Here is a 25,241-nt window from a genome sequence, read left to right as displayed (position 1 = left end):
CAGCACTTCTTCCTGTGATGCACAGCTTCCTGAGTGGTTCTCTGGTGGCGTGGGATACTTTGTTTTTGTGCTGCGTGGGCCTCCTTTTGCAACTCCTTTGTCCCCGTGCTTGGGGACTCCTGTGTGTGCTGGCTGGTCTTCTGTGGGCTCTCCGAGTTGCTGAGAGCCCCCTCTGACTCCGCCTCCTGGGTAGAGCCCACCAGGTCCTTTCTGGTCCCAGGCAGTGCCATTTTCCGCTAACCGTGAGCTTTGCGTGTGCCAAGGCTTGTTGGCGAAATCCAGCAACGCAAACCAGACTGCAATCATCCATCCAGTGTGGGATATCATCTGCACCAACCAGGAACCCGCATCCATTTTCTTGGGTGCAGTACTGACTGTTGTTCTTCACCAGTCGTTCTTCTTTTGCACCTTGATTCGGGTTAGCAGGGGCCCCTGTCCTCCCTGGACTCTTCTGTGCTTCTTGGACTTAGTACCATTCTTCCACAGGTCTTTAGGTCCAGGAATCCACCCTTTGTGTCTTGAAGTATCTTCTGGTTCTTGCATTATCTTCTTTCTCGTGTTCTTGTGTGTTCTAGGAAAGTTAATGTGATTTACTCCTGCTTTCCTGGGCTCTGAGGTGGGTTCTATTACATACCTTTGGTGTTTTCTAATACTCCCAGCACCCCTCTACACACCACACTTGCCTAGGTGGGAAACTGACATTTGCATTCCACTTTCTTAGTATATGGTTTGTGTTTCCCCTAGGTCCATTTCTAACCATTGTGATGTTCACTAATTGCACTGTTTTCTAACTGTTTGTGTTGCTATTGCTGCATACTAGTGCATATAATTGTTGTATCACTTACCTCCTAAGGGAGGATAGTCTCTATGGTATTTTGGGGATTTGTGTCACTAAAATAAAGTACCTTTATTTTTGTAACACTGAGTATTTTCATTCATGTGTGTGAGTACTGTGTGACTTAAGTGGTATTGCATGAGCTTTGCATGTCTCCTAGATAAGCCTTGGCTACAGCTACCCCTAGAGAGCCTGGCTTCTAGACACTGCCTACATTTCACAAATAAGGGGCAACTGGACCTGGTATAAGGTGTAAGTACCATAGGTACCCAATACAAACCAGGCCAGCCTCCTTCAAACCACTGTACTATATAGGTTCCTTTTTACATTTTTCTTTTAATTGGTCATCCAGATAACTTGTGTAATGCAGAAATACCAGTCTTTCTCGATTTCCCCTGTTGATGTTTTCCCACTACATTTGATCTTTTATATTTTGATTGAATAAATGCATGAAACATTCCATTTGCATACTACTTTAATATCATTGTTTATGGGAGTGGTGTTGCATTTTATTCAAGGGACCCTTGTTTCTTTAAAGTTAGTTTACTGCTCCATTCTAGGACACTCAACTTACTCCATGACACTACGCTACACCAGTCGATGACACATCATTCTACTTTATTCCATTAACTTTGAGCCATGCTAAATAGTAGTCTCACTAGTGTAGAGCATGGCTAAAACACATTGGCAAAGGCAATAGAACTTGCATAGGCGAGACCTATTGGCTTTGCCAATGCTTTTTTATAAGGTATGAACTTCAAGGTGACTTGCAATATCCTTATGTACGAAGAGGGTATTGTACCCCATATAATACATGATCACACCACCAACTTTCCCTCAAACCACTTAAAACCTTAGTGCATACCTTCTGTCATTCCAAGCTATTAAAGTAGAGCAGAAGAAAGAAAAGCAACATTCCATTTTTTGCTTTAAACAGCTGCATTAATTATGCTCTGTGACCTGATCTGCCTTTTACCTTGGCTGCTAGCTTTGGCAGAAGGCATTGTAATGTCAGAACTCGACTGTAATAACCCTATCATAGTCATTTTCTCATGTCTTTTCTGTATAATCAGTGAATGTCTTTTCTTTATACACAGTGACTTGGTGCATCACAAACAGCCGTTTCTAAAGAAATTAGTGACTGCAGTTTATACAGAGATTAGAGAATCCATGTTTATATAGCCTGTAACTCCAAGAGCTTCTTCAGTTGAAATGCTCCTAGTTATGACTGATGTGGAGCTGAGCTTCCCAAGATCACACACAGGAGTAGAAGTGTTATTAGAACTATGGTTTCCGAGCACAGTTTACAACTGTTGACCTAATCGCTTTTGATCTCTCCAGTGCGGTTCCAATTGGCATGAGGCGAAGGGCATGATGGGTAAGGGGCACAAAGGGTATGTTCTTCTTTTTTACCCTCCTACCTTTATTTGCTTGGTGCATGAAGATGCAAGGTTAATCAACATGTTATTTTCACATTTAAGCTAATTCCTTTGTGAATGTAAATAACAATAAAAGATACTTTCAGACTGTGAAAACATGCCTTCCTTTCTCCCTATTTCACTTCCAATATATAGGATTGTGTATATTTATTGGAGCCTGCAGATCGTAAACAACGAGCGATTTGTATAGGGTTGATTGAAAGTCCCCAAGGCTGTCCCTGTCCCCCCCAGAAATGTATTTTCTCATTTCTCCTACGCCCCTGAGAAGCAGTGCATGAATCGAGGGAGCCACTAGGTTCCTAATCGGACTTTCACCCAGGAGGTGTTTATTAGGTACGATGCCACAGCCTCGGGGCAATAAAATATTGTACACATATGCGCAATTGGCACCTTTCCTGGCGAAACGCAGAGTGGTTATCAGCTGGATGGGCACATGTGCACCTCAGTCACACATGTGGGTCAGGGATGTATTGGGGTGGACGGTGATCGAGGAACACCATATTAGGCTCTCAAGATCCGACGACAAGGTGTTGGATGACATTGTAACTTGGGTCTTGGTGTTGGAACAGATTCATACTCCTGGGGCAAGTACTGATGTATCTGACCAGGACTCCGGCTTCGAAGATTCCTCAACCGCACATATAATTGTGGGGATTTGTATCCCCACAAGTGTTCTTCTGAGGTTCGGTACATGTATACTTATTGTCCTGGTATTTGTCATTGCAATGTGCATCTTTGTTTATTGGAATTGTCCTCCCTGTTGATTCTGTGAGAAGATGTAGTATGCAGTGGATTTACTGTTGATGTAATAAGTTGTTTTCCCCCACTTAGTGTCACATCTTCATCTTTAATGTACAAAAGCAAAATGAAAAATAAAGTTAAAAAAAATAAAATAACAGCGTGGTCCCTCCTTCATAAATATTGACTCACTGCAGCAACTGCATAGCGTAAGATGTAACCTCTGTAATCAATGACAGACCCTTTCAGAATTCTGGACACAAACCATGGGGTGCGAAAATCTCACTGGAAACACCGTTTTTTTTTCCTTTTCCATCTTGAGTGCGAGTTTGAACTTGAAAGACATGATTTGGAGGCTCCTCTGTTATTCTATGAATTACATCAAAATAGTAGCAACACGTTTGTGGCATAAAATGGACCTCCATTTTGTGAGCCTCTGTGCATCTCCCCTGTGTCCTGATACAGCCCAGTGTTCAAGGATTGCAAAAAGACCTAGGTAAGGAGCCCTGAGATTTTTCTGGGTAAATAGTATTATTTGTTCAAAAGTGTTTGTTTCAGCTACCTGTGTTGGTTTTACTGTGGACTCTATGTTTCAGGCAGCCTGGCCTTTTAAAGTGTTTTTTTTTTTTTTTTTTGCAGTGACTGTGTGAATTGCCTTGCTAGTTTGTGGCACCCCTTCCCCACCTTTTTTTCTCTTCTAAGTAAAAAGGCTACATACATCTTGCAGAGTGTGTTTTTAAGAGACTGTTTTAATCTGTTTATGTGATTTAAATTGTGCTTAAAAACTGTCTGCCCCCCTGTATTTTTGCCTTTAAAAAGCCCAATTTTAAAGTGCACGCCCAGCACTATTGCAGTATTTGTTTCTTAAACAATCTCTCCCTTACCTGGAAAGTAGACTCTGCTAGCTTGGAAGTGTGGATTCAGCCTGTCTGTATCCAAGGAGATTCTGAATAGAGCAGCAGTTGCCTTTCCCCCTGACCACAGGGACTGGACTTCAGTTAACTTGCTCCTTATATAAGTTCCTATTGGTTGTTGCATATGTTGTTGTGATAGGTTGTTGGGAGATGGTCTTTCATTGGTTGCTGTCTCCAGGGCTGCAGTTATGATTGGTGGATAGGGCTGGGAATCTGATTGGTTGCTGGTTTTAGGGCTGGGGCTGTGATTGGTGGTCAGGAATAGGGCTATGATTGGTGATTAGGGCTGGGTCTCCCATTAATTGTTTGAAATTGGATTGGCTAGGGTTAGGACCAGCTTCTTATTGGCCAGTAGGGCTATAAAAGGCTAGGACTCAGGGCGTCTGAGCCCGGGCGTCGAGTCAAAGGGCGGAGAGGATAAGGGCAGCTGCCTGTTTTGGCCCGCTCGGGACAGGTAGGGACCAGGGCCAGAAATGCTGCCCAATTCACATTTGACCATGAATGGTTTCAGCCCCTACACATCCCTCAACATGCAAACACATATTCTACAAAGACATCCAACACATGCATCACAAACTGACCACTGACAGATTGCATTGCCCCATCACCCAACACAATACCCTATATACAACACATATACACATATCCCCCACAACTACTACAGTCAAACACCTGCATTGTCACAGCAAACACTACTCTGTCCACTCCCACTAACACAACCTATCACCCACACAATACAAAACTACAGCATACAGTTCTCTCAGTCTCAGCCTCCCAGATACACACACTCTGCTCATACTAACCAACAACACTATCCTCTGTTTGCTCCACACAGACCACCTGTCATCATAACAATGCCCAAACCCTGCCTTCAAACACATCATCTACAAACACTCTTCCCCTCTCTTCACCAATTACACACAACCATACAATCCCCACATTTCACTCCACCACACATTACCTCTTCCAGTCATCGCAACTAATACTAACTCCCCTGACACACACCCATCACCTCTTACACACCTCGTACATTCATCTCCAAAACACATCAGCACCCCATCTAACATTCAAATTCCACTTACCAGCACTAACTCACATACAAATCCCTCACCAAAAACAACTACACCAATATCCCCTCTCCCTATTCCACAAAAACAATACCGACCACAAACATCAGCACATCAAAGCAACACAAACTTACATTACACTTATCGTCATACCCACTCCCACCCCCAGGACTACACAAAGAATACAAATTCCATCCTATCTCCACCTCTACCTTCTCACTCTTCACAAACACCTACCACAAGCACCCCAACCCAGCAACTTTCATTCACTCGCCTTTCCTCCATTGCACAATTTAGAGCCTTACATCATGATCCACATGCTCCTCCACCACCCCTAACCCATACTCCATCCACGCTAAACATACGCAAACAAAATAAAAAACATGCCACTCATAGCAACCTCACATACCCTTGTCTGTTACATAATAAAACTACCCTACAAAAAACAGTACACTCCTCATGGCTCTCTCAGCCACCAAGTCCACCACCCACACACACAGACCCAACAAAATGCCTCCTTAACCTGCTGGAAGAGGAACACAATATTGAAAAGCAAGACTATTGTGAGCCTCAAACAGTTATCACAACTAGCAACACTCCTGCTTCAAGCTCACATCATACTACTTACCCTTCTCCTAAACAAAACAACACTATCACTAACACACCTTTTCTAGACTGCCAGCTCATAAATGCTCGATCACTCTAAAAAAACAAGCACCACATCTATGACCTGCTCACAGACACACAACCTGACTTACTATTCATAACTGAATCCTGGTTGGGAGATGACATGACACCAGTGTTGCACGAAGCCGTTCCTCCGGGCTATCAAACCATCACTCAAAACCGTATAGGCAAGAGAGGAGGTGGACTAGCTATTATATTCAAACAGGCAAAGAACCTCAGTAAAACAGACAACATCTCCATACAAGGTTGTGAAGCCCTCCTTACCAGATGCCATCCTACTCCAACTTCCTCCTGTAACTTTCTCCTCCTTTACAGACCTCCACCTAACAACTCCACATTCCCAGATGCTTTTCTAGACTCAGTCTCAAACCTTATTACTCTATACTCCAATCTATGCATTCTTGGGGATCTAAACATGTGGTTTGACAAATCCAATATGCCCCATCCAAAAGCTATCACCACTGGCCTAGTCGCATCAAACCTACATCAGATTGTACACAATCCCACACACATCGCTGGTCACATCCTAGATGTCATTTTTGCTAAGCCTGAACTAGTTACTATTCATAGCATCACGCCAATCACCTGGTCAGACCACCATATGATAACTTTCCGACATACAACTCCACAAATCAACACATCCCACAACTACTTACATACATACACCTATCGACCATGGAGCAAACTCAATTTGGATCACTTAGAAACACAACTAACATCAAACACAGATCTAGATACAATTAATTCTGTGCCAAAACTTTATGAGTGGCTACAGGAAGCTCTTGATGTCCTAATACCACTCAGAAAAACTAAACACAACAAAAGAAAACCAACACCTTGGAGAAACACAGAACTTAAAAAGATAAAGCAACAAATCAGAAAGTTGCAGCGTACCTGGCTCAAAACAAACAACAGTCAAGACAAACTGCAGCTACACAAACTTAACAGGATATACAAATCATCAATTAAAAAAGCTAAAAAAAGGTACTACTCAGACAGAATTCAAAATGCACAATCTACAACCAAGGAATTTTATAAAATTCTCAATGAATTTCGACAACCTACATGCATGGTAGGAAGTCATCCCACTACTCAAGATTTCACAAACAAATTGGCAACTCACTACACAACCAAGGCAGACACATTGGACTCCTATTTAAAACAGAAGAAAACCATCAGCACCAACCCCTTTCCTAAAATAACCTTTAAGAATAAACCAACCCAACCTCTACAGTCCTTCAAACAAATATCCCAGGATGAATTTATGGATTTGGTCAAAGCAAGCAGACCTTCTGGTTGCCCTTCTGACCCTTTCCCACCACAAATCTTCAAGAACATTCTTCTTTCTACTTCTGCTGCCATACCTGTAAGAAGAATCATCAACAACTCTTTAACTTCAGGAACTTTTCCTGTAGACCTGAAAAAGGCATACATACGACCTTTATTAAAGAAAACAAACCTAGACCCGCAAGACCCCAACAACTACAGACCAATCACAAATGGACCTTTCCTGGGCAAATTGATAGAAAGAGCAGCATTCGCCCAGATGTCACAATTCATTGAAGACAATTCTATACTTTCAGACTTCCAAACTGGATTCCGCCCAGGAAGAAGCACTGAATCGGCACTCATGGCAATCTGGGACAATCTTAAAAACACAGTCGACCGAAATGGAGTTGCTGCACTACTTCTCTTGGACCTCTCAGCTGCCTTTGATACAGTTGACCATGACACCCTAACTCAAAGACTCCACAAAGCCGCCATACAAGGGGTTGCTCTCGACTGGATTACTGCCTATCTTAAAAAAAGATCGAATATCATCCACTCGCCCCCCTTCTCGTCCGAATTCTACCTCACAAAAGCAGGGGTCCCCCAAGGGTCAATCATCTCACCTTTGCTTTTCAACATCTACATGATATCTTTACTAGAACTGATCAATGATTTCCATCTCACATGCTACAACTATGCAGATGACACACAAATACTACTTAAATTAGAATGCCCCAAAAACATTTAAAACTCACAAATCTTCAGTTGCCTCAGAGTCGTTGATCAGTGGATGACCTGGAGCCATCTCAAACTAAATACCTCCAAAACAGAAATACTCATATGTGGTGACTGGAAAAATTATGACCCTCTGTGCGTCTGGCCTGACGATCTCAGACCACCTCCTCAATTAGCCAAGGAAGTTAAAAACCTAGGAATCATCTTGGATTCCCAGTTAACTATGAATGCCCAAGTAGACAAATTAGCACGAACAAGCTTCATCACCTTGAAGACTTTACGACGCATCTTCCCCCACCTCGGATTTCCACACAAGGTACAAGCTACTATCTCGCTTGTACTATCCAAACTGGATTATGTCAATGGCCTCTACCATGGATCATCTCTATCTGTTATGAAAAAACTACAACGTATCCAGAATTCCGCAGCCAGGCTACTATTACATGTAAAGCCGCAAGCCCACATCTCCCCTGCCTTGAGAGCACTACACTGGTTACCAATTGCCAGAAGATGCACTTTCAAGCTGCTTTGTATCACCCACAAAGCTATACATGGAACAGGACCGCTTTTTATCAGAAATAAAATTACCAAATACATCCAACAAAGAACCCTCCGCTCAAGATTGGCACCCCGCCTTAGAACACCACCATACAAGAAAAAGACTATAGGTGGTACATCCTTCTCCGTCCAAGCAGACAAACTATGGAATTCATTACCCCCAACTATAAGAGCCACAGATAACTTTCTTGTGTTCAGAAAACTACTCAAAAGTTGGCTCTTTCCTTCATAACCACCATATTCAAACAACTATGAACTGCATATGCCTGTGTTGATAAATATTTTTTCAGATTATGTGTATATTTCTATTTATTTATAGTTTCAACAAACACTCTTTAAACCTGTTTGACTAAGTATTTTTTACCCATGGTTCTAATTATGTATTGTATGTGCATATGTGTGTGTGAATGTGTATATATATATATATATATGGAAAATGTCACTTACCCAGTGTACATCTGTTCGTGGCATTAGTCGCTGCAGATTCACATGCTGTGCACAGTCCGCCGTCTGGTGTTGGGCTCGGAGTGTTACAAGTTGTTTTTCTTCGAAGAAGTCTTTTTCGAGTCACGAAACCAAGGGACTCCTCCCATTTCGACTCCATTGCACATGGGCGTCGACTCCATCTTAGATTGTTTTCCCCGCAGAGGGTGAGGTAGGAGTTGTGTATGCTAGTAATAGTGCCCATGCAATGGAGTGAATACGTATGTACATAATGAAGCTTAAAGTAATATATTTACAAATGTACAAATGTTCAAGATCTACTTCGAAACGGCTACAGACTGCCGGGGAGGTGGGTGGGCGCATGTGAATCTGCAGCGACTAATGCCACGAACAGATGTACACTGGGTAAGTGACATTTTCCGTTCGATGGCATGTGTAGCTGCAGATACACATGCTGTGCATAGACTAGTAAGCAGTTATCTCCCCAAAAGCGGTGGTTCAGCCTGTAGGAGTTGAAGTAGTTTGAAATAATGTTCTTAGTACAGCTTGACCTACTGTGGCCTGTTGTGCAGTTAACACATCCACACAGTAGTGCTTGGTAAATGTATGAGGCGTAGACCATGTTGCTGCCTTACATATTTCGTTCATGGGAATATTTCCTAGAAAGGCCATGGTAGCACCTTTCTTTCTGGTTGAGTGTGCCTTTGGTGTAATAGGCAGCTCTCTCTTTGCTTTAATATAGCAGGTTTGAATGCATTTAACTATCCATCTAGCAATGCCTTGTTTAGAAATTGGATTTCCTGTATGAGGTTTTTGAAAAGCAATAAATAGTTGTTTTGTTTTCCAATTAGTTTTGTTCTGTCAATGTAGTACATTAGCGCTCTTTTGATGTCTAATGTATGTAGTGCTCTTTCAGCTACAGAATCTGGCTGTGGGAAGAACACTGGTAATTCTACCATTTGATTCAAATGGAACGGTGAAATTACCTTTGGTAAAAATTTTGGATTTGTTCGTAGGACTATTTTATTTTTGTGTATTTGAATAAATGGTTCTTGTATGGTAAAAGCTTGAATTTCACTCACTCTTCTTAGAGATGTGATGGCAATTAAAAAGGCAACTTTCCAGGTTAAGTATTGCATTTCACAAGAATGCATGGGTTCAAATGGTGGACCCATGAGTCGTGTTAAGACAATGTTGAGGTTCCATAAAGGAACAGGTGGTGTTCTTGGTGGTATGATTCTCTTTAGGCCTTCCATAAAAGCTTTTATGACTGGTATTCTAAATAATGAAGTTGAATAAGTAATTTGCAGGTAAGCTGATATTGCGGTAAGATGTATCTTTATGGAAGAGAAGGCTAGATTTGACTTTTGTAAATGTAGTAAATATCCTACTATATCTTTTGGAGATGTGTGTAACGGCTGGATTTGATTACTATGGCAGTAATATACAAATCTTTTCCACTTATTTGCATAGCAGTGTCTAGTGGTAGGTTTCCTAGCTTGTCTTATGACCTCCATACATTCTTGTGTGAGGTGTAAGTGTCCGAATTCTAGGATTTCAGGAGCCAAATTGCTAGATTCAGAGATGCTGGATTTGGATGTCTGATCTGTTGTTTGTGTTGTGTTAACAGATCTGGTCTGTTGGGTAGTTTGACATGAGGTACTACTGAAAGGTCTAGTAGTGTTGTGTACCAGGGTTGTCTCGCCCATGTTGGTGCTATTAGTATGAGTTTGAGTTTGTTTTGACTCAACCTGTTTACTAGATATGGAAGAGGGGGAAAAGCATACGCAAATATCCCTGACCAGTTCATCCATAGAGCATTGCCTTCGGATTGATCTTGTGGGTACCTGGATGCGAAGTTTTGGCATTTTGAGTTTTCCTTTGTTGCAAATAGATCTATTTGTGGTGTTCCCCAAATTTGGAAGTAAGTGTTCAGTATTTGGGGGTGAATCTCCCATTCGTGGATTTGTTGGTGATCCCGAGAGAGATTGTCTGCTAACTGATTCTGAATTCCTGGAATAAATTGTGCTATTAGGCGAATGTGGTTGTGAATCGCCCAATGCCATATTTTCTGTGTCAGGAGACACAACTGTGTCGAGTGTGTCCCTCCCTGTTTGTTTAGGTAATACATTGTTGTCATGTTGTCTGTTTTGACAAGAATGTATTTGTGGGTTATTATGGGTTGAAATGCTTTTAGCGCTAGAAATACCGCTAACAGTTCTAAGTGATTTATGTGAAACTGCCTTTGCTGTATGTCCCATTGTCCTTGGATGCTGTGTTGATTGAGGTGTGCTCCCCACCCTGTCATGGAAGCATCTGTTGTTATCACGTATTGTGGCACTGGGTCTTGGAAAGGCCGCCCTTGGTTTAAATTTATACTGTTCCACCATAGAAGCGAGATGTATGTTTGGCGGTCTATCAACACCAGATCTTGAAGCTGACCCTGTGCTTGTGACCATTGTGATGCTAGGCACTGTTGTAAGGGCCGCATGTGCAACCTTGCGTTTGGGACAATGGCTATGCATGAAGACATCATGCCTAGCAGTTTCATTACCATTTTGACTTGTATCCTTTGTTTTGGATACATGGCCTGTATTACATTGTGAAATGTTTGAACCCTTTGTGGACTTGGGGTGGCAATCCCTTTTGCTGTGTTGATTGTCGCTCCTAAGTATTGCTGTGTTTGACACGGCATAAGATGCGACTTTGTGTAGTTGATCGAGAAACCTAGTTTGTGGAGGATTTGTATGACATATTTTGTGTGCTGTGAACACTGTCTTAGCGTGTTGGTTTTGATTAACCAGTCGTCTAAGTACTGGAACACATGTATTTGCTGCCTTCTGATATGTGCAGCTACTACTGCCAGGCATTTTGTAAAAACTCTTGGCGCATTTGTTATTCCGAATGGCAACACTTTGAATTGGTAATGTATTCCTTGGAATACGAACCTTAGGTATTTTCTGTGTGAAGGATGTATTGGTATATGGAAATACGCATCCTTTAGGTCTAGTGTTGTCATGTAGTCCTGTTGTTTGAGGAGTGGGATTACGTCTTGTAATGTAACCATGTGAAAGTGGTCTGATTTGATGTAGGTATTTAGTGTTCTGAGATCTAGTATTGGTCTCAGACTGCCGTCCTTTTTGGGTATTAGAAAGTACAGTGAGTAAACTCCTGTGTTTATTTGTTGTTTTGGTACTAATTCTATTGCTTCTTTTTGTAGCAATGCTTGAACTTCTAGTCCTAGAAGGTCTATATGTTGTTTTGACATACTGTGTGTTTTCGGTGGGATGTTTGGAGGGAATTTGAGGAATTCTATGCAATAACCATGCTGGATAATTGCTAAGACACAACTGTCTGTTGTTATTTCCTCCCAATGTTTGTAAAATTGGCTTAGTCTCCCCCCCACAGGTGTTATGTGATGGGGCTGTGTGACTTGTAAGTCACTGTTTATTTTGAGGAGTTTTGGGGCTTTGGAACTTTCCCCTATTCTTTTGGAATTGGCCCCCTCTATATTGCCCCCGAAAACCTCCCCTCTGATATTGGCTCTGGTAAGTGGGCCTTGCTTGTGATGTTGTGGTTTCTGTTGGTTGACCTCGAAACCCTCCCCTAAAAGGTGTTTTGCGAAAAGTGCCTCTGCTCTGCGGGGAGTAGAGCGCGCCCATGGCTTTGGCCGTATCTGTGTCCTTCTTGAGTTTCTCAATAGCAGTGTCGACTTCCGGTCCAAACAACTGCTGTTCATTAAAGGGCATATTTAGCACGGCTTGTTGAATTTCCGGCTTGAACCCTGAAGTACGCAGCCATGCGTGCCTTCTTATTGTAATTGCAGTGTTTACTGTCCTTGCAGCCGTATCTGCTGCATCCATTGAAGACCGTATCTGATTATTTGAGATACTTTGTCCTTCTTCCACCACCTGTTGCGCCCTTTTCTGGAACTCTTTGGGTAAGTGTTCTATGAAATGCTGCATCTCATCCCAATGAGCTCTATCATATCTTGCCAAAAGTGCCTGTGAATTGGCAATGCGCCATTGGTTTGCTGCTTGTGCTGCTACCTTTTTGCCCGCAGCATCAAATTTACGACTCTCCTTGTCTGGAGGTGGTGCGTCCCCTGAGGTATGAGAGTTTGCTCTCTTACGAGCTGCCCCGACAACTACTGAGTCCGGTGTCAATTGCGTTGTAATATAAACGGGATCTGTTGGCGGTGGCTTGTATTTTTTCTCCAACCTTGGGGTTATGGCTCTGCCTTTAACAGGATCTTGAAAGATTTGTTTGGCATGTTTTAGCATTCCTGGGAGCATAGGTAGGCTTTGGTACTGGCTATGGGTGGATGATAGGGTGTTAAACAAAAAGTCATCTTCAATTGGTTCGGAATGCAAGGTGACGTTGTGAAAAGCAGCCGCCCTTGCGACCACCTGTGTGTAAGATGTACTGTCCTCAGGTGGCGACGGCCTTGCAGGGTACGAGTCTGGGCTATTGTCTGATACTGGGGCGTAGTAAAGGTCCCATGCATCGGGATCATCTTGACTCATTGTAGTATGAGCTGGGGAGTGCATCAGTGGTGGAGTTGTTTTTTTCCGAGATTCTAACTCACCTTCCGACCCGAAACACGGAGCGAAAAGGAACACGTCCGAACCCGATGGCGGAAAAAAAACAATCTAAGATGGAGTCGACACCCATGCGCAATGGAGTCGAAATGGGAGGAGTCCCTCAGTCTCGTGACTCGAAAAAGACTTCTTCGAAGAAAAACAACTTGTAACACTCCGAGCCCAACACCAGACAGTGGACTGTGCACAGCATGTGTATCTGCAGCTACACATGCCATCGAACATATATATATATATATGTATGTATGTGTGTGTATGTTGTTTCTGTGCTTGGCATGTTCGTGGATCATTGCATGGCTTCTGGTATGGGTTGTTATACTAGATATCTATGAATTCCTGTTCTCATCTTATCACACTTATCTACTCATCATCATATGTTATGTCTCTATCAAACTATCCTCCATTCTCACTCTGACTCATCCCAAATCCCTTCTACTACTTTCATCTCCTAAATAAATCTGCCTAAGCTCTTCCCTCCGCTTCCACATCTAACTCACCAAACCTCACTCTACTACTGTGACCTCCCACACAACCCTACTAAATTCTGCCTCATTTATCTCACCCTGCTACTATACTATCCATAACCCTTCCACATACTCTTCCCTCCTCCGCCCCCTTTACTCATCCCAAGCCTTTGGGTTGAGTAAATGAAGAATATACTCCCAATTAACACTTCTGGATTTCTTTCCTCCTCCACCCCTCCACTACTCCAGTCAATCTAACTAACAAACTCTCATATCCGTGGCTCAAATTAACTCATAATAATACTAAAACTGTACTCATTATTTCCTGATACTAATCCATCATTAATTCTTGTTGGGTTCCATAGAAGCGTGCTACTCATCGAAAAGCGCTTCGACGCCTCGTCAGGGGTAGTAAGCGCTATATAAATACGATTACAATACAATACAATAAATACATCAAAGGAAACCACAGAATGGCAGAGCAGTCTTCGGCTGAAGCCGCTGGTTTTGGGGTATCATGTCAGTGAAGTAATCAGAATTGTGTGTACAGAAGTACCCGCTGCATGTACAAAAGATCTCAAAAGGGATAGGTGGATCTCTTGCAACATGCAGTGTAACAAAAATACGAGCGTGTTTGAGTTGCATCGTTGCACACAGGGCAGAGGGTCACAGCTGCAAACATGTTTGGAATACCTTTGCTTCCTTCTAGTACTCAATACTGCATTTTAGTCCCATGAAGGTGTAACTTGTTCCAGAATGACTTAACAGTACTGTGCATATATAAACACTCTTCACTAACAGATTCCCGCGTATCAGGGAAGATGTCCTAACTGGCTTACACACTTCAACCAATGCCATCTATGAACTTGCTCTCTTAACAGGGATACACCTTCTTAAGGAAAACAGACCCTGATCCCTGACATTTCCATATCCAGTACCAACTCCACTTTCAGATCTCCTAGTGTAAACGAATCTATCTTCAGCGTACTACCTGTATTAAGTAGAAAAGGCTAAGTCTTGGATCCCCTGTGCAGTTTTTGGTGGCTAGTTCTGGGAAAAACCTTTTCATACAGTTTCTAAGCATTCTTTTTATACTGGGACATGCCAGCGTCTATCGTTTACAACTGTGCCACGTGACCTGGTCAAAGAATGTCATCGGAGAAGGGATTACAGAGTAGGTTTGACAGAGGATGCCTTTAAGCTCAGTTTTAAACAAAGTTTATGTCTGGATATTAAAACATCCCTCAAAAGTAGTCATGAGCCCCCGGCTATCACAACTGTTCATTAACTGGCCAAAGAACACGCATGAAACTGGAAAGGTTGTATTTTAATTAGGACATACTATAAAACATTATAGGGAATCATTTATAATAAAAACAGCAGTACCACTTGGTGGTCAGTCCTGAGCAATGACGTACTGGATTCTGACAATAGCTGGGCTTTAGTAGCTTAGGAGCAAAGGAATTAGTGGCAAGGGACAAATACAGAAAAAGATTTATTTGCCAACACCTTCAAGCGGCCAAGCTGCTAGCTTGGATTAATACACCTGCTTTCTTTACTACTGGAATTAAGCTGTACAAACCATTTCAATGTTATGGTAAAAAAAAACAAATGGCAATGTAGCTAAAAGTGGACATGATAGTTCATCGCAAGACCTTGGCGCACTCAACATTTACAGGCTGGTTCTACTCATAATAGCACAAGTGCAACATTTGCACTTTACTCGTTAAGGTACAGAAAATATAGAGTTGACTCAACACATCGACTTTGTAAATGAAAATGTTAACTTCTTCCACCAACAAATATGAATATAAATATTGTGTTTTAAAAATATTTAAGGAAAACGTGATGTAGTCGATTCACGAATAATTATGCAAACAATCAGAAATTGAGGCATCATAGGCAAGGTAGGAAATCAAGGCAATTTCAGAATTGCAACTACAAAGCAACGGTATTCATTTCAATAAAATAGCTCGTCTTCTTTTTTCTAGCTATACCTGTAGCATACATCTCACATCTTAATCCTCATAAAACAATATTTTCCCCACTTAATTTTCAAGTGGCAAATTGCGCTGCAACCTTGGAGAAAAATAAAAATCCTAAACGACCAAAGACTGGTTGGCTGGGCGCAACTATCTAACACGGGAATTTGGTCAAGGCGATCTTCCCTTGAAAAACATGTAACCTATTCAAAAGGTAACGTGATCGTTGATCATTCAAATTTAATACTGAACATCGTATGGCAATTTCCATTAGAACTAAGTATCATGCAAAGTCCACCAATTCCATTAGAATGAAGTATTATACAAAGCCCCCTATCCAGCACAGTCCTCCTTAATAACCGAAGAATCCCATGCTACTTAGGGATACAAACAATTCATGAGTTAATTGGTCAAGCACACTTTAGAAAGATTTGTTGCTGCAACAAACACTGCAGTTCATACAATTGTATCAGAACGTGCTGTACACAAAGGCACAGCTCTTCATTAGGCCACATCCATGTTTAATTCTTGGCACCTCGTGCTGGAGCCCTGCCACCACTTTCAATTAGGAAAAGAAAGCCAAGTAAGCGCTGTGGAGTGTAGAACAGTAGCATTTGCAGCATAAATATTTCTATCACTTGCAAATGCCGAGAGGTTTCTCTAAGGTGCAAATAGTGAGCTGCCACAGACAAACTGAGGGTTAACCAGGTATTACAGCCCTAGAAGCTTTGCCTTCATTTTCTAAGCTGGAAACGATTAAGGTAAAAGGTAATTAGCAAAATAGTTCTAAAGGTGATCCTGTGGGCTGTGAAAATGGCCACTTTCTGCCTCATGAAATATTCCCAACAAACCCCCTTCCTGTCAAAACTTAGCAGCGGCTGTGTGCTCAGTCTTTACGACTCCAGGCTCGCCACCTTAACAAATTAACTATCTGCACAAGCACAGGACCGTAGCTGCCGAAAAATCTGCCTTCCAAAAAGTTACAGCTGATCAGTAGAATAAGAATTAAAATACAGAACAACTTCTAGACAGGCACCCCCCCAGCACACACGTCTTTTAAACATTCGAGATCACTCTTAACAGTTTAGCGCTTTCCTGCCTTTATTTAAGGAGGACAGCAAGTCACACACTGCCTATAAATCATCACAGGGAATATGATCAACTAGACGAGATTTAAAAAAACAAAAACAAAAAAAACTCGCGCCTGGTACCTTTTCCACAATGCGGGCGTCTATTTATACAAGCGAACTGTTTATACGTTTACCGACTGTGTGCCTACTGAGGAAATGGTGAGAGATCCCACCACTATAGGGGGTAAAAACATGCGCATGTGTGCCCACCCCGTCATGATGCAAAAATACACTGTGGAGCGTTTGACCTTTCGCAACTTTGGACTGGAAAGTTCAGGGACGCTGGCTCGCTGTTCACTGCCAGCCTGGCTTTTGAACATAATATTTCACTGGCAAATGTCACATGCGCTGAACTGCGGCCGTGACTCCTCCAGAGAGACTTTTAGACAGCGATGGAATGAGCATGAGCTAATGCCTGTAACGAGACACGAGCTGCAGGCGGACAGCGGAACATATCACGACTGGCTTGTTTTGTTTTGCGCCATCAGGGGAATGGTGGTGACTTCAGCAACAGCTTGCTTTCATTCTCGGCGCGGGTTATGCCCTTACTGCCTGAGCAAAGCTTCCAAAGAGAGGGCAGCTTCACGGCAATTCACATTGCAAAGCAAACTCTGAGGTAGATTTATTTTTGGCACAGTTCCGCTACACCTTGCTGCGTTCGAGAACAACTTCATTCTGTGTCCTTCTCCTTGGAAAAATCTTTCGCTTAAGTGCAATAATCTAGAAGAGAAAATGCAAATTCAATTATATACAAAATGGATAAATGAGGAAAACACGAAACAAGATGACATTAAGAAACTATTAAGAGTTTTCTTCTCAGAAACGTAGGGCCAGATGTATCAATCTTCACAATAGCGATTACCTAATTGAGATGTTTAGCGAATCGCAATTAAGTAATCGTTATTGGAATGTATGAAACTCCGGGAGTTTCATACTGGGATTCGCAAGGGCTCGCAAATGGACCTACCTCATTAATATTCATGAGGTAGGTCGCAATTTGCGAGCCATTGCGAATGGCTACAGTCACAGGGATGGTGGCCTGCTGGGCTCAGCAGACCACCATAACTGTGATTGCCTTTCAATAAACCAATCTTATTTTTTTGTTAAATGCAGCCCGTTTTCCTTAAAGGAAAACAGGACGTGTTTAAAAATGAAAAATGAAAAGTTTTCTTTTCATTTTTTAAGACCAGGCAGTGGTCCGTAGGACCACTGCCTGGTCTTAAAAAACGTTTCTGCATGCAATCACAAAGGGGAAGGGGTCCTTTGGGGACCCCTTCCTCTTTGCGAATGGGTTACCACCAATTTGAAATTGGTGGTAACTGAGATTGTTTTGCAACCGCATTCACGGTCACAAAACAATCATACATACCTCTGCGATTCGGTATTAGGAAGGGACGCTCTTGACACACCCCTTCCTAATACAGAATCAGTATGTAGTCGCAAATCCAATTTGCGATTCAGTAACAGGTTACCGAATCGCAAATTGGACTTGTTACATACCAAAATGCATTTGTGCAAATGCATTAACACAAACTACCATCACTCTGAATTAACACAAAGTGTCCGACTATTACAAGTGTTTTAGGATATAATACAAAAAGGTGGGCGACATACTCGTTACGTTTATGACGGAAAATCCGTCCTCTAAATTCTAAATCAAGCCCAAAGTGCCATGTTGGTACCACAAAAGGTTTATGCTTGAAAAAATGCTACTTACGCTTGTTATGCAATTTCTGGGAAATACCACAGGGGCGGCTCCTCCATCAGAGTGCATGTGTGTTTGACCAGCCGTCTCGGGGTGCCAAACACACATGCGCACAGGGCTCTCTCCAACATGCACAGGCTCCCCGTCTGCCTGGGCGCTCCCAGACAATCCTGACACTGCAATGAGCAGTGTCGGGACTGGCCGAAGGGCATGCTTGGAGCCTGTGCCATTCTGCAGCCACCTGCGGAGCATGGCGCAGCTTTCAGGTAAGTTTATTTAATTTTTTTTTAATTATAATTTCCACCCCCACCAACTCTCTGCTTCCCCCACCCCACACGCACCACACGCCCCCTTTAACACAGCAAGCCGCGACTGGAAATACATATTGTTGGTGCAGGTTCCTCATCCTGTGAATATCTCAACATGGCAGACTGGCTTAGAAACCTTTCCCTAAGCAATAGCCCTCCAGTGCTGCTAGCTTGCGCCATGCAGCATTAGCAGCGACTACACCCACCAGATGTGATGACTTTGTAGTATGTAGCCAACCAGGGGCCTGGCATCAGTCCTGTAAGTTTTTCTGACCCCCATTGAGGCGTGGGGAGAGGAAAAAAAGTTGCATCAGCAACTATAATAAACAAGTTACCTACCTCTGGTAATGGCTTATTTGGTAGAGACATTATGTAGCCACCGATTCCTTACCTTGGAATATCTCCAGGTGTCAGACTGGATCTGGACGATTTTTCTCGCAGTACTCCTGCACACCGGCAGGCATCGTCATTCAGCTCTATAAGGGTCCATCAGGCCTCCTTTTGTTGGAGTATCCTGGCTGGGAGCTATTTGGAGCCTCACACCTAAATGTAATGGAGGGAATACAAAGCCATACAGCTTATCACTTCACAAGTACCTAAAGGTCTCAGGCTTTGTTGAATAGTTCTGGATGAGAACACGGTCTTTCCTCCTCATCTCCTCTAGTTTCATTTTTCATTTTGTTGGCTTTGTGTTGGGACCCTAGGTGCCAAAGGAGCTCCTGAGCTAGATAAAATCGTGCCATTCTTTTCTGTCATAGTTTTGCAAGCCAGGTCTCATTGGCAAATGAAGCAGCTCTCTGTGGAGCTGCCTTCACTGCACCTCCCTCTTCAATATGCTGCTTGCTTCAACCCTCCCCCCCTCCCCCACCCTCACTCCTGCAGGTCAATATTGGATTCATCCTTGTAGACCTTTTCCCTTGCTGCAATTGAGGTGGGAAGAGGGGTAGCTTCACGCTGCGATTCATAAAGAAGGCAAAACCTGCATTGTAGATGCTCAATAAGTTCACATTTTTGGTCTCAAATGAAAAATGGGTCTTGCTGTATTGTTGTAAAAGGAGCTGTTACTAGCCATCCTGCTCAGTCACACCCTAAAAGTGCATTTTAAAAAGTTATTCCACACACAGGGATGACAACAAGGCATTCGCATCTCGCCAGTGCTGCAGATCTTGCGTCATCGAACACTGCCATATACTATCCTCAGCTGACATATACTGATTTCAAGTACCAATCACTGCTCTTTAATGTTAAGGGATTGAAAGTATCACTCGTACTGAAAGAAAGAGTCTCAGGACTAAGAGGCTAGAGTCACTATTCTGGTAAAATAGAGTAGGGCTTCTCTGCTCAAGTGAATCCCGAGTAAGCTGAGGAATGTAGATTTCTATATTACAGTACAAATCTGTTAAATCTACGATTAACGGGCAGTTCTCCACAGAGAACATAGGAGCCACCAGGAAGGAGGTGTTTGAGGTAGGGAGGCTCACTTCATGTCCAGAATGGCTCTGATGACAGGACATGTCTGAGAATGGGTCAGGTGTGAAATTGGCACATTGACGGTGAACTCCAAGAATAACTGAAGGTTTGCAGTAGGTGGTTGATGACTGCCTGGGGTGAGTCTGCCTTCAACAGCCAGTTGTCGAGGTAGGGGGAAGACTGACACCCCTGACCTCTGAACCGGTGCTGCCACTGCTGCCGTCAGTTTTGGGGAACATCCGAGGGGCACTGGTGAGACCTAAGGGGAGCTCCGCAAACTGAAAATGCTCCTCTCCCACTACGAACCGCATGTAGCGCCAGTGGGCCACGACAGGACACGTATGTGCAAATAGGCTCCCTGCAGGTCCAACACCACTATCTAGTCTCCAGGGTCGAGGGCATTTAATACCTGGGCTAAGGTAAGCACTCTGAATTTCTCCTTCCGGAGGAGGGCATTGAGGGGGTACAGGTGAGTACCAGAAAGTAGGGGGAATAAAAACCATGTCCTACTTCTGGTGCTGGCACCCTCTCAAAGCCCCCTTTGCCAAAAAGCCTACACTTCCTGTCACAAAATGGAGAGATTCTCCTCCATCAGTAGCTGGGGGGACAGAACAAGATGCAGCAGGAAGAGAGGAAGCTTATAGCATGTCCCCTGCAAATGATCTGTAAAACCCACCTGCTAGCTGCCAACCCACAAAGAATCGGTGGATTCTGCCTCCCATCGGATGGCTGTGCCTCTGTAAGGGCATGCTTAAGAGGTTTGGCAGGTGGGGCTGCAGGTGAAGGCATAGATTGAGCATTCGGTTGACTTTTGCCACAGGGTAGTGCGCACCACGGCTATAACTGCAAAATCTGTGGGTTCCTAGTTGGGGCTGGACTGGACGGCAGTATGGGGGACCTTGGCCAAATCCACAAAGGAAGCGATAGAACTGTTGGGGTTGTCGAGGTGGGGCAGACAGGCCCAAAGAGTGTGCAGTAGCTCAATTGTCTTTGAACTACCCCTTCGATGGAGGATTGCACATCACATGAGGACCAAGTCAACCATAGCCACACATGGTGAAGAATGGCAACACCGGTGCTGATGGAATCAGCTACAAGCCACAACAAATAGTGAACATGACTGCCTCACCACAGTCTGGAATTGCCTGAGTGAGAACAGATCAGATATCTTTGGGCACAGCAGGGAGAACTATATGTTATTGGTGTTAATTCAGTGAACTGGTGGCTTAACATCTGTGATCTTATTAGAAGTTATTAAGGAGTTTGTAGGTCCAGGAGATTTTTTTGTTGAAGACCCACAACCCCTTGAGTTTAAGGGGCTAACTTTATTTTTAAGAGTTAACTGATTGGAGTACCAGACTGGTAGATGAAAACACTAGTTTCCCAAAACATTTCCACCCGCTTAGAGTACAGTGGTAGGGAAGGTGTATGGGGTCAGACCTACTTGTGGAGGCTTGTACCAACAGGTTTTTGGGGTAAGGGTGCAGTGAGAAAAAAGGATTGCCTGGAGTAGGGCCGTGGTGCCTGGCAATTTGTTGACTGACTTGAGGGTGGGGTGGGGGGGGGCGGGGGGCAGAACAAGATTTGGCCTAAGCCCCCAAAAGGCAACCGTCAGTGCCTCATTAAATAGAAGGGACTCAGAATATGTTTGCCTCTGTTGGAGGACTTCTGTCAAAACACTGCTCTTAACGTTGAAGTTGGGAAGCTAGACAGCCACCCTATGCATTTCCTTTATCTTGTTGTGCCTGGACTACTGCAATAATCTTTATCTAGGTGCCGAGAGATTGGTTGTCAAGAGGCTACAGTTTGTCCAAAAAGCCAATGCCAGATTACTCTTTTCTGTCCCCAAATTTTGTTCTATCTCTGGGCTCCTTCATAAACTTCCTTGGCTGCCCATTGAAAAACACATACAGTTTAAAGCCTTGAGCACAGCTCACAACATCATGTGTGCACTAGGAGCCCCTGTTCTCTCTGGACTTATACAACCTTACTTACCCATAAGATCACATCGTTTGGCTGATTTAAATTTGGTCCTTATTCCACGGCTCAAAAGAATGAGATTGGGATGCTCCTTCTTTCCGTGTCCTGGCCCCACCCCTACATTGAAGGAAAGCACAGAACCATCTTAGTTTTAAGGAAACGGCTCAGAACTTGGTTATCTGCAGCTGAAATTCCTGTACAGTTTTTATATGGTGCTCGCCTCTTCTTTGCTGATCTATCATTGCGTGGTATCTTGTGTTAATGGTGCAGCGCTGGAACCCACTGTTGCTGAGGCAGTCATGCACTTCAAAAACCCTTTTAACATAATGTAACATTACCATGGTGCAGGAGAGGATTCTGCTGGGGCAGGTGCAGGGAATGGGAGTAGGCCCATTTCTAGGATAAGTATTGAGCAAGCCTCTTGTAAGTCATCATACCAATTCTAATCCTGGATCAGGTTGTGCGAACACATCACCTGGGCCATATTTGTTGTCTGAGGCCATACCGAAAAGGAAACGCTGAAGTGTGCGTTTTCCCTTATGGAGGCGATAATTCAAGTGGGGGGAGTGCAGCCTCGGGCGGTATCGGACGTGCCTTTGATCGAGGTTAGACCACAATGAACACCAACCTGTATAGCAGCCTCATTGACTCCGGGAATTGGATTGAACTTGGATTGGTCGTGGTGAGGAGTCTTTTTATGCTTGGCAATGTAAAGCTTTGCCTTGTGGTCCATGAGCATGTTTGGGTTCATCGGCGCACAGTCGCTGCAGGCCTCAGCCAGCCCAGACACCACAGGCATACCTAGTGAGAATATGTCACAGACATTTGTTTGCAACAGTCCCAGCAGGACTTAAAACCTTTTGTTTATGGGGGTTGGCATCTCTTGCACACTGAATATAAATTTCAAGGTAACTGTCACTGAGAGACACAAAGAGAGCTCCGGAGCCATGTGTGGTGTTGCAGAAAGAAAAAAACTGATAGCGCGCAGGTGTGGCACCTACATATGCTCTACACATCATTTCCTGGGCAGAATGGCCTCAGTGCAGGCCCGTATGGTGTCGTCTGATGGTGTACAGAAGAACTGCTGAAAAGTTTCCAGATCCAGTCTAACACTTGGGGAATTTGCAGCTAGAAGTCTCTATCAGAAGAGTTTTTGTATGCAAGCACATGGGCAGTCAAGAGTGTGGAATACGCTCAATAATAGGAACAGGCATGTGAATAAAACAGCAGGTACAGTATTCAACCACCTTCTTAAACAAACAAAAAGGGATTTCCATAATACTTTCTAAACAGCACTAGCAGATAAATATGACAACAATTAACGTATCTCTGGTGGATAACAACTTAGCCATGACACTGGCTTAATGCAAAAGTCGGACAGTTTAATCTTTACCCGGTGCTCAACCTTCAACCTTAGCCAGATCTTCATATGTTGCTCCCTGATGTCTTATTTAGATTTCACCTACACACTGCTTGCACTGTGCTTGTGATATCTATTGTATTAAATATATCTTAAAAGGGGCTTACATCCTGCCTTCCTTTCTTATTGGTCCGTGTGCTTGCCAATTTTATTGTCCTACTTTCTATTGATTGCAGGCGTTCTCCTCCTGTTGTCCCTTGTGTGTTTTTCTCTTATCAGGTTTAGTGGTCCAAGTGCTCATTCTCATCTGCTGCTTCTTGCTTTGATGGGTGAAGCTTCTTTAATTTGCTTGCGTCACAGCGTTTATTGTATATATTTTATTAGCTTCCCCTCCCTGAACACATTCCTGGCTGATCGCATTTAAAGCATGCATTTTAATAGCATTTTCTTTGCTTTGTTGGACTACTTCATGCATTTAAGGGTGTCCTTTATCACAGCATTTTGTTGCCTTTGTACAACGACGACTGCACACATTTAAAGCATGATTTCACACAGTTGTAGCACACTCCTTTTAACTAATGTTTGTCTGCTTTATTTTGAAGCAGAGTCCTTGTACATAATGTTTGCACAGTTGCATGCATTTAAAGTGTGCTTTTGTTGCAGCAATAATTTCTTCTATCTAATTTTATCCTCTCGCATTGTGAATGTTTTTTAAAGCTCTATTATTTATTTACTTTTTGGGGGGCACTCAGTGGTTGGAGTGGGCGGGATGAAAGGGGCGTGACGTGACCATACTTTTTCATTTAAGGAAATCATTTCCCCTACTTCCTATGAAAAGATAGCCATCCCAGGACGGTTAATTCTTAAAGCTGAAACGCTTCAGCTGAAATGTACAGCAGGGAGTCTCCTGTGCTGCGAAACAGAAGGCGAACAGAGCGCCTGCTTGCCCGAAAGAAGGGTAAATAAGCACATGGTTTAATCTGCAAATATAAAGGGAGCTCGGAAGCCGGTATTGGCTTAAATTAATGGGATCACTTGAAGCTTCCTGACGACACACATATATATATATTTTAGTTGTATTGGAAATGTGTTACAAGCTGAGCTGTGAAGTGTGTACTTTTTAACGGTGTGTAAAAAACATACCACTGTGCCGAAGGGGCTTCAGGGGCCAGTGTTAAGTTCCTAACTATTCTCCACCGCTCCAACCAGGATTCAATTCCTGCCTCTCTGGTTACAGACACAAACCTCTGCGGTGCTTTAACTAATAGAGGTTTCATAAACTGTTATATATCGTGAATTACAATAAAATACAATTATTAAAAATCATGTAGGCAAACCTAATACATTTACCAATGCTTGTTTCTTTTGAGTTTTAGATCGCACAGGAGCCTTTGTGACACAATTGGCAAACAGTAATGCAACATAACACCGCAGAAACAGATCCAATTCTTTCTACCGCCTATATCATAAAGCACCAGAGAAATCATCCGTGAGTACAAGGAAGCTGAAATGGCATATGCTCAAGCAGGCACTTTAATATATTCACTTTCGTGTT

At 43.1% G+C, this 25,241-nt stretch overlaps 1 protein-coding gene across 2 annotated transcripts in view; it reads right to left on the bottom strand.

Annotated features, from left to right (window-relative positions):
- Positions 1-15,233: 15,233 nt before the first annotated feature.
- The window catches only part of GNPTAB (N-acetylglucosamine-1-phosphate transferase subunits alpha and beta), a 417,324-nt gene continuing 407,316 nt past the window's right edge, over positions 15,234-25,241 (bottom strand). For both annotated transcript variants that reach the window (XM_069229013.1, XM_069229014.1), the window contains one exon: positions 15,234-17,583. In XM_069229013.1, coding sequence (XP_069085114.1) covers positions 17,506-17,583 — 78 coding nt within the window. In that variant the 3' untranslated portion in view covers positions 15,234-17,505. The remainder of the gene's footprint in view (positions 17,584-25,241) is intronic.

Source organism: Pleurodeles waltl, chromosome 4_1 (assembly GCF_031143425.1).
Source record: "Pleurodeles waltl isolate 20211129_DDA chromosome 4_1, aPleWal1.hap1.20221129, whole genome shotgun sequence".
NCBI lineage: Eukaryota > Metazoa > Chordata > Amphibia > Caudata > Salamandridae > Pleurodeles > Pleurodeles waltl.
This window is presented reverse-complemented; position numbering and strand designations above follow the sequence as displayed.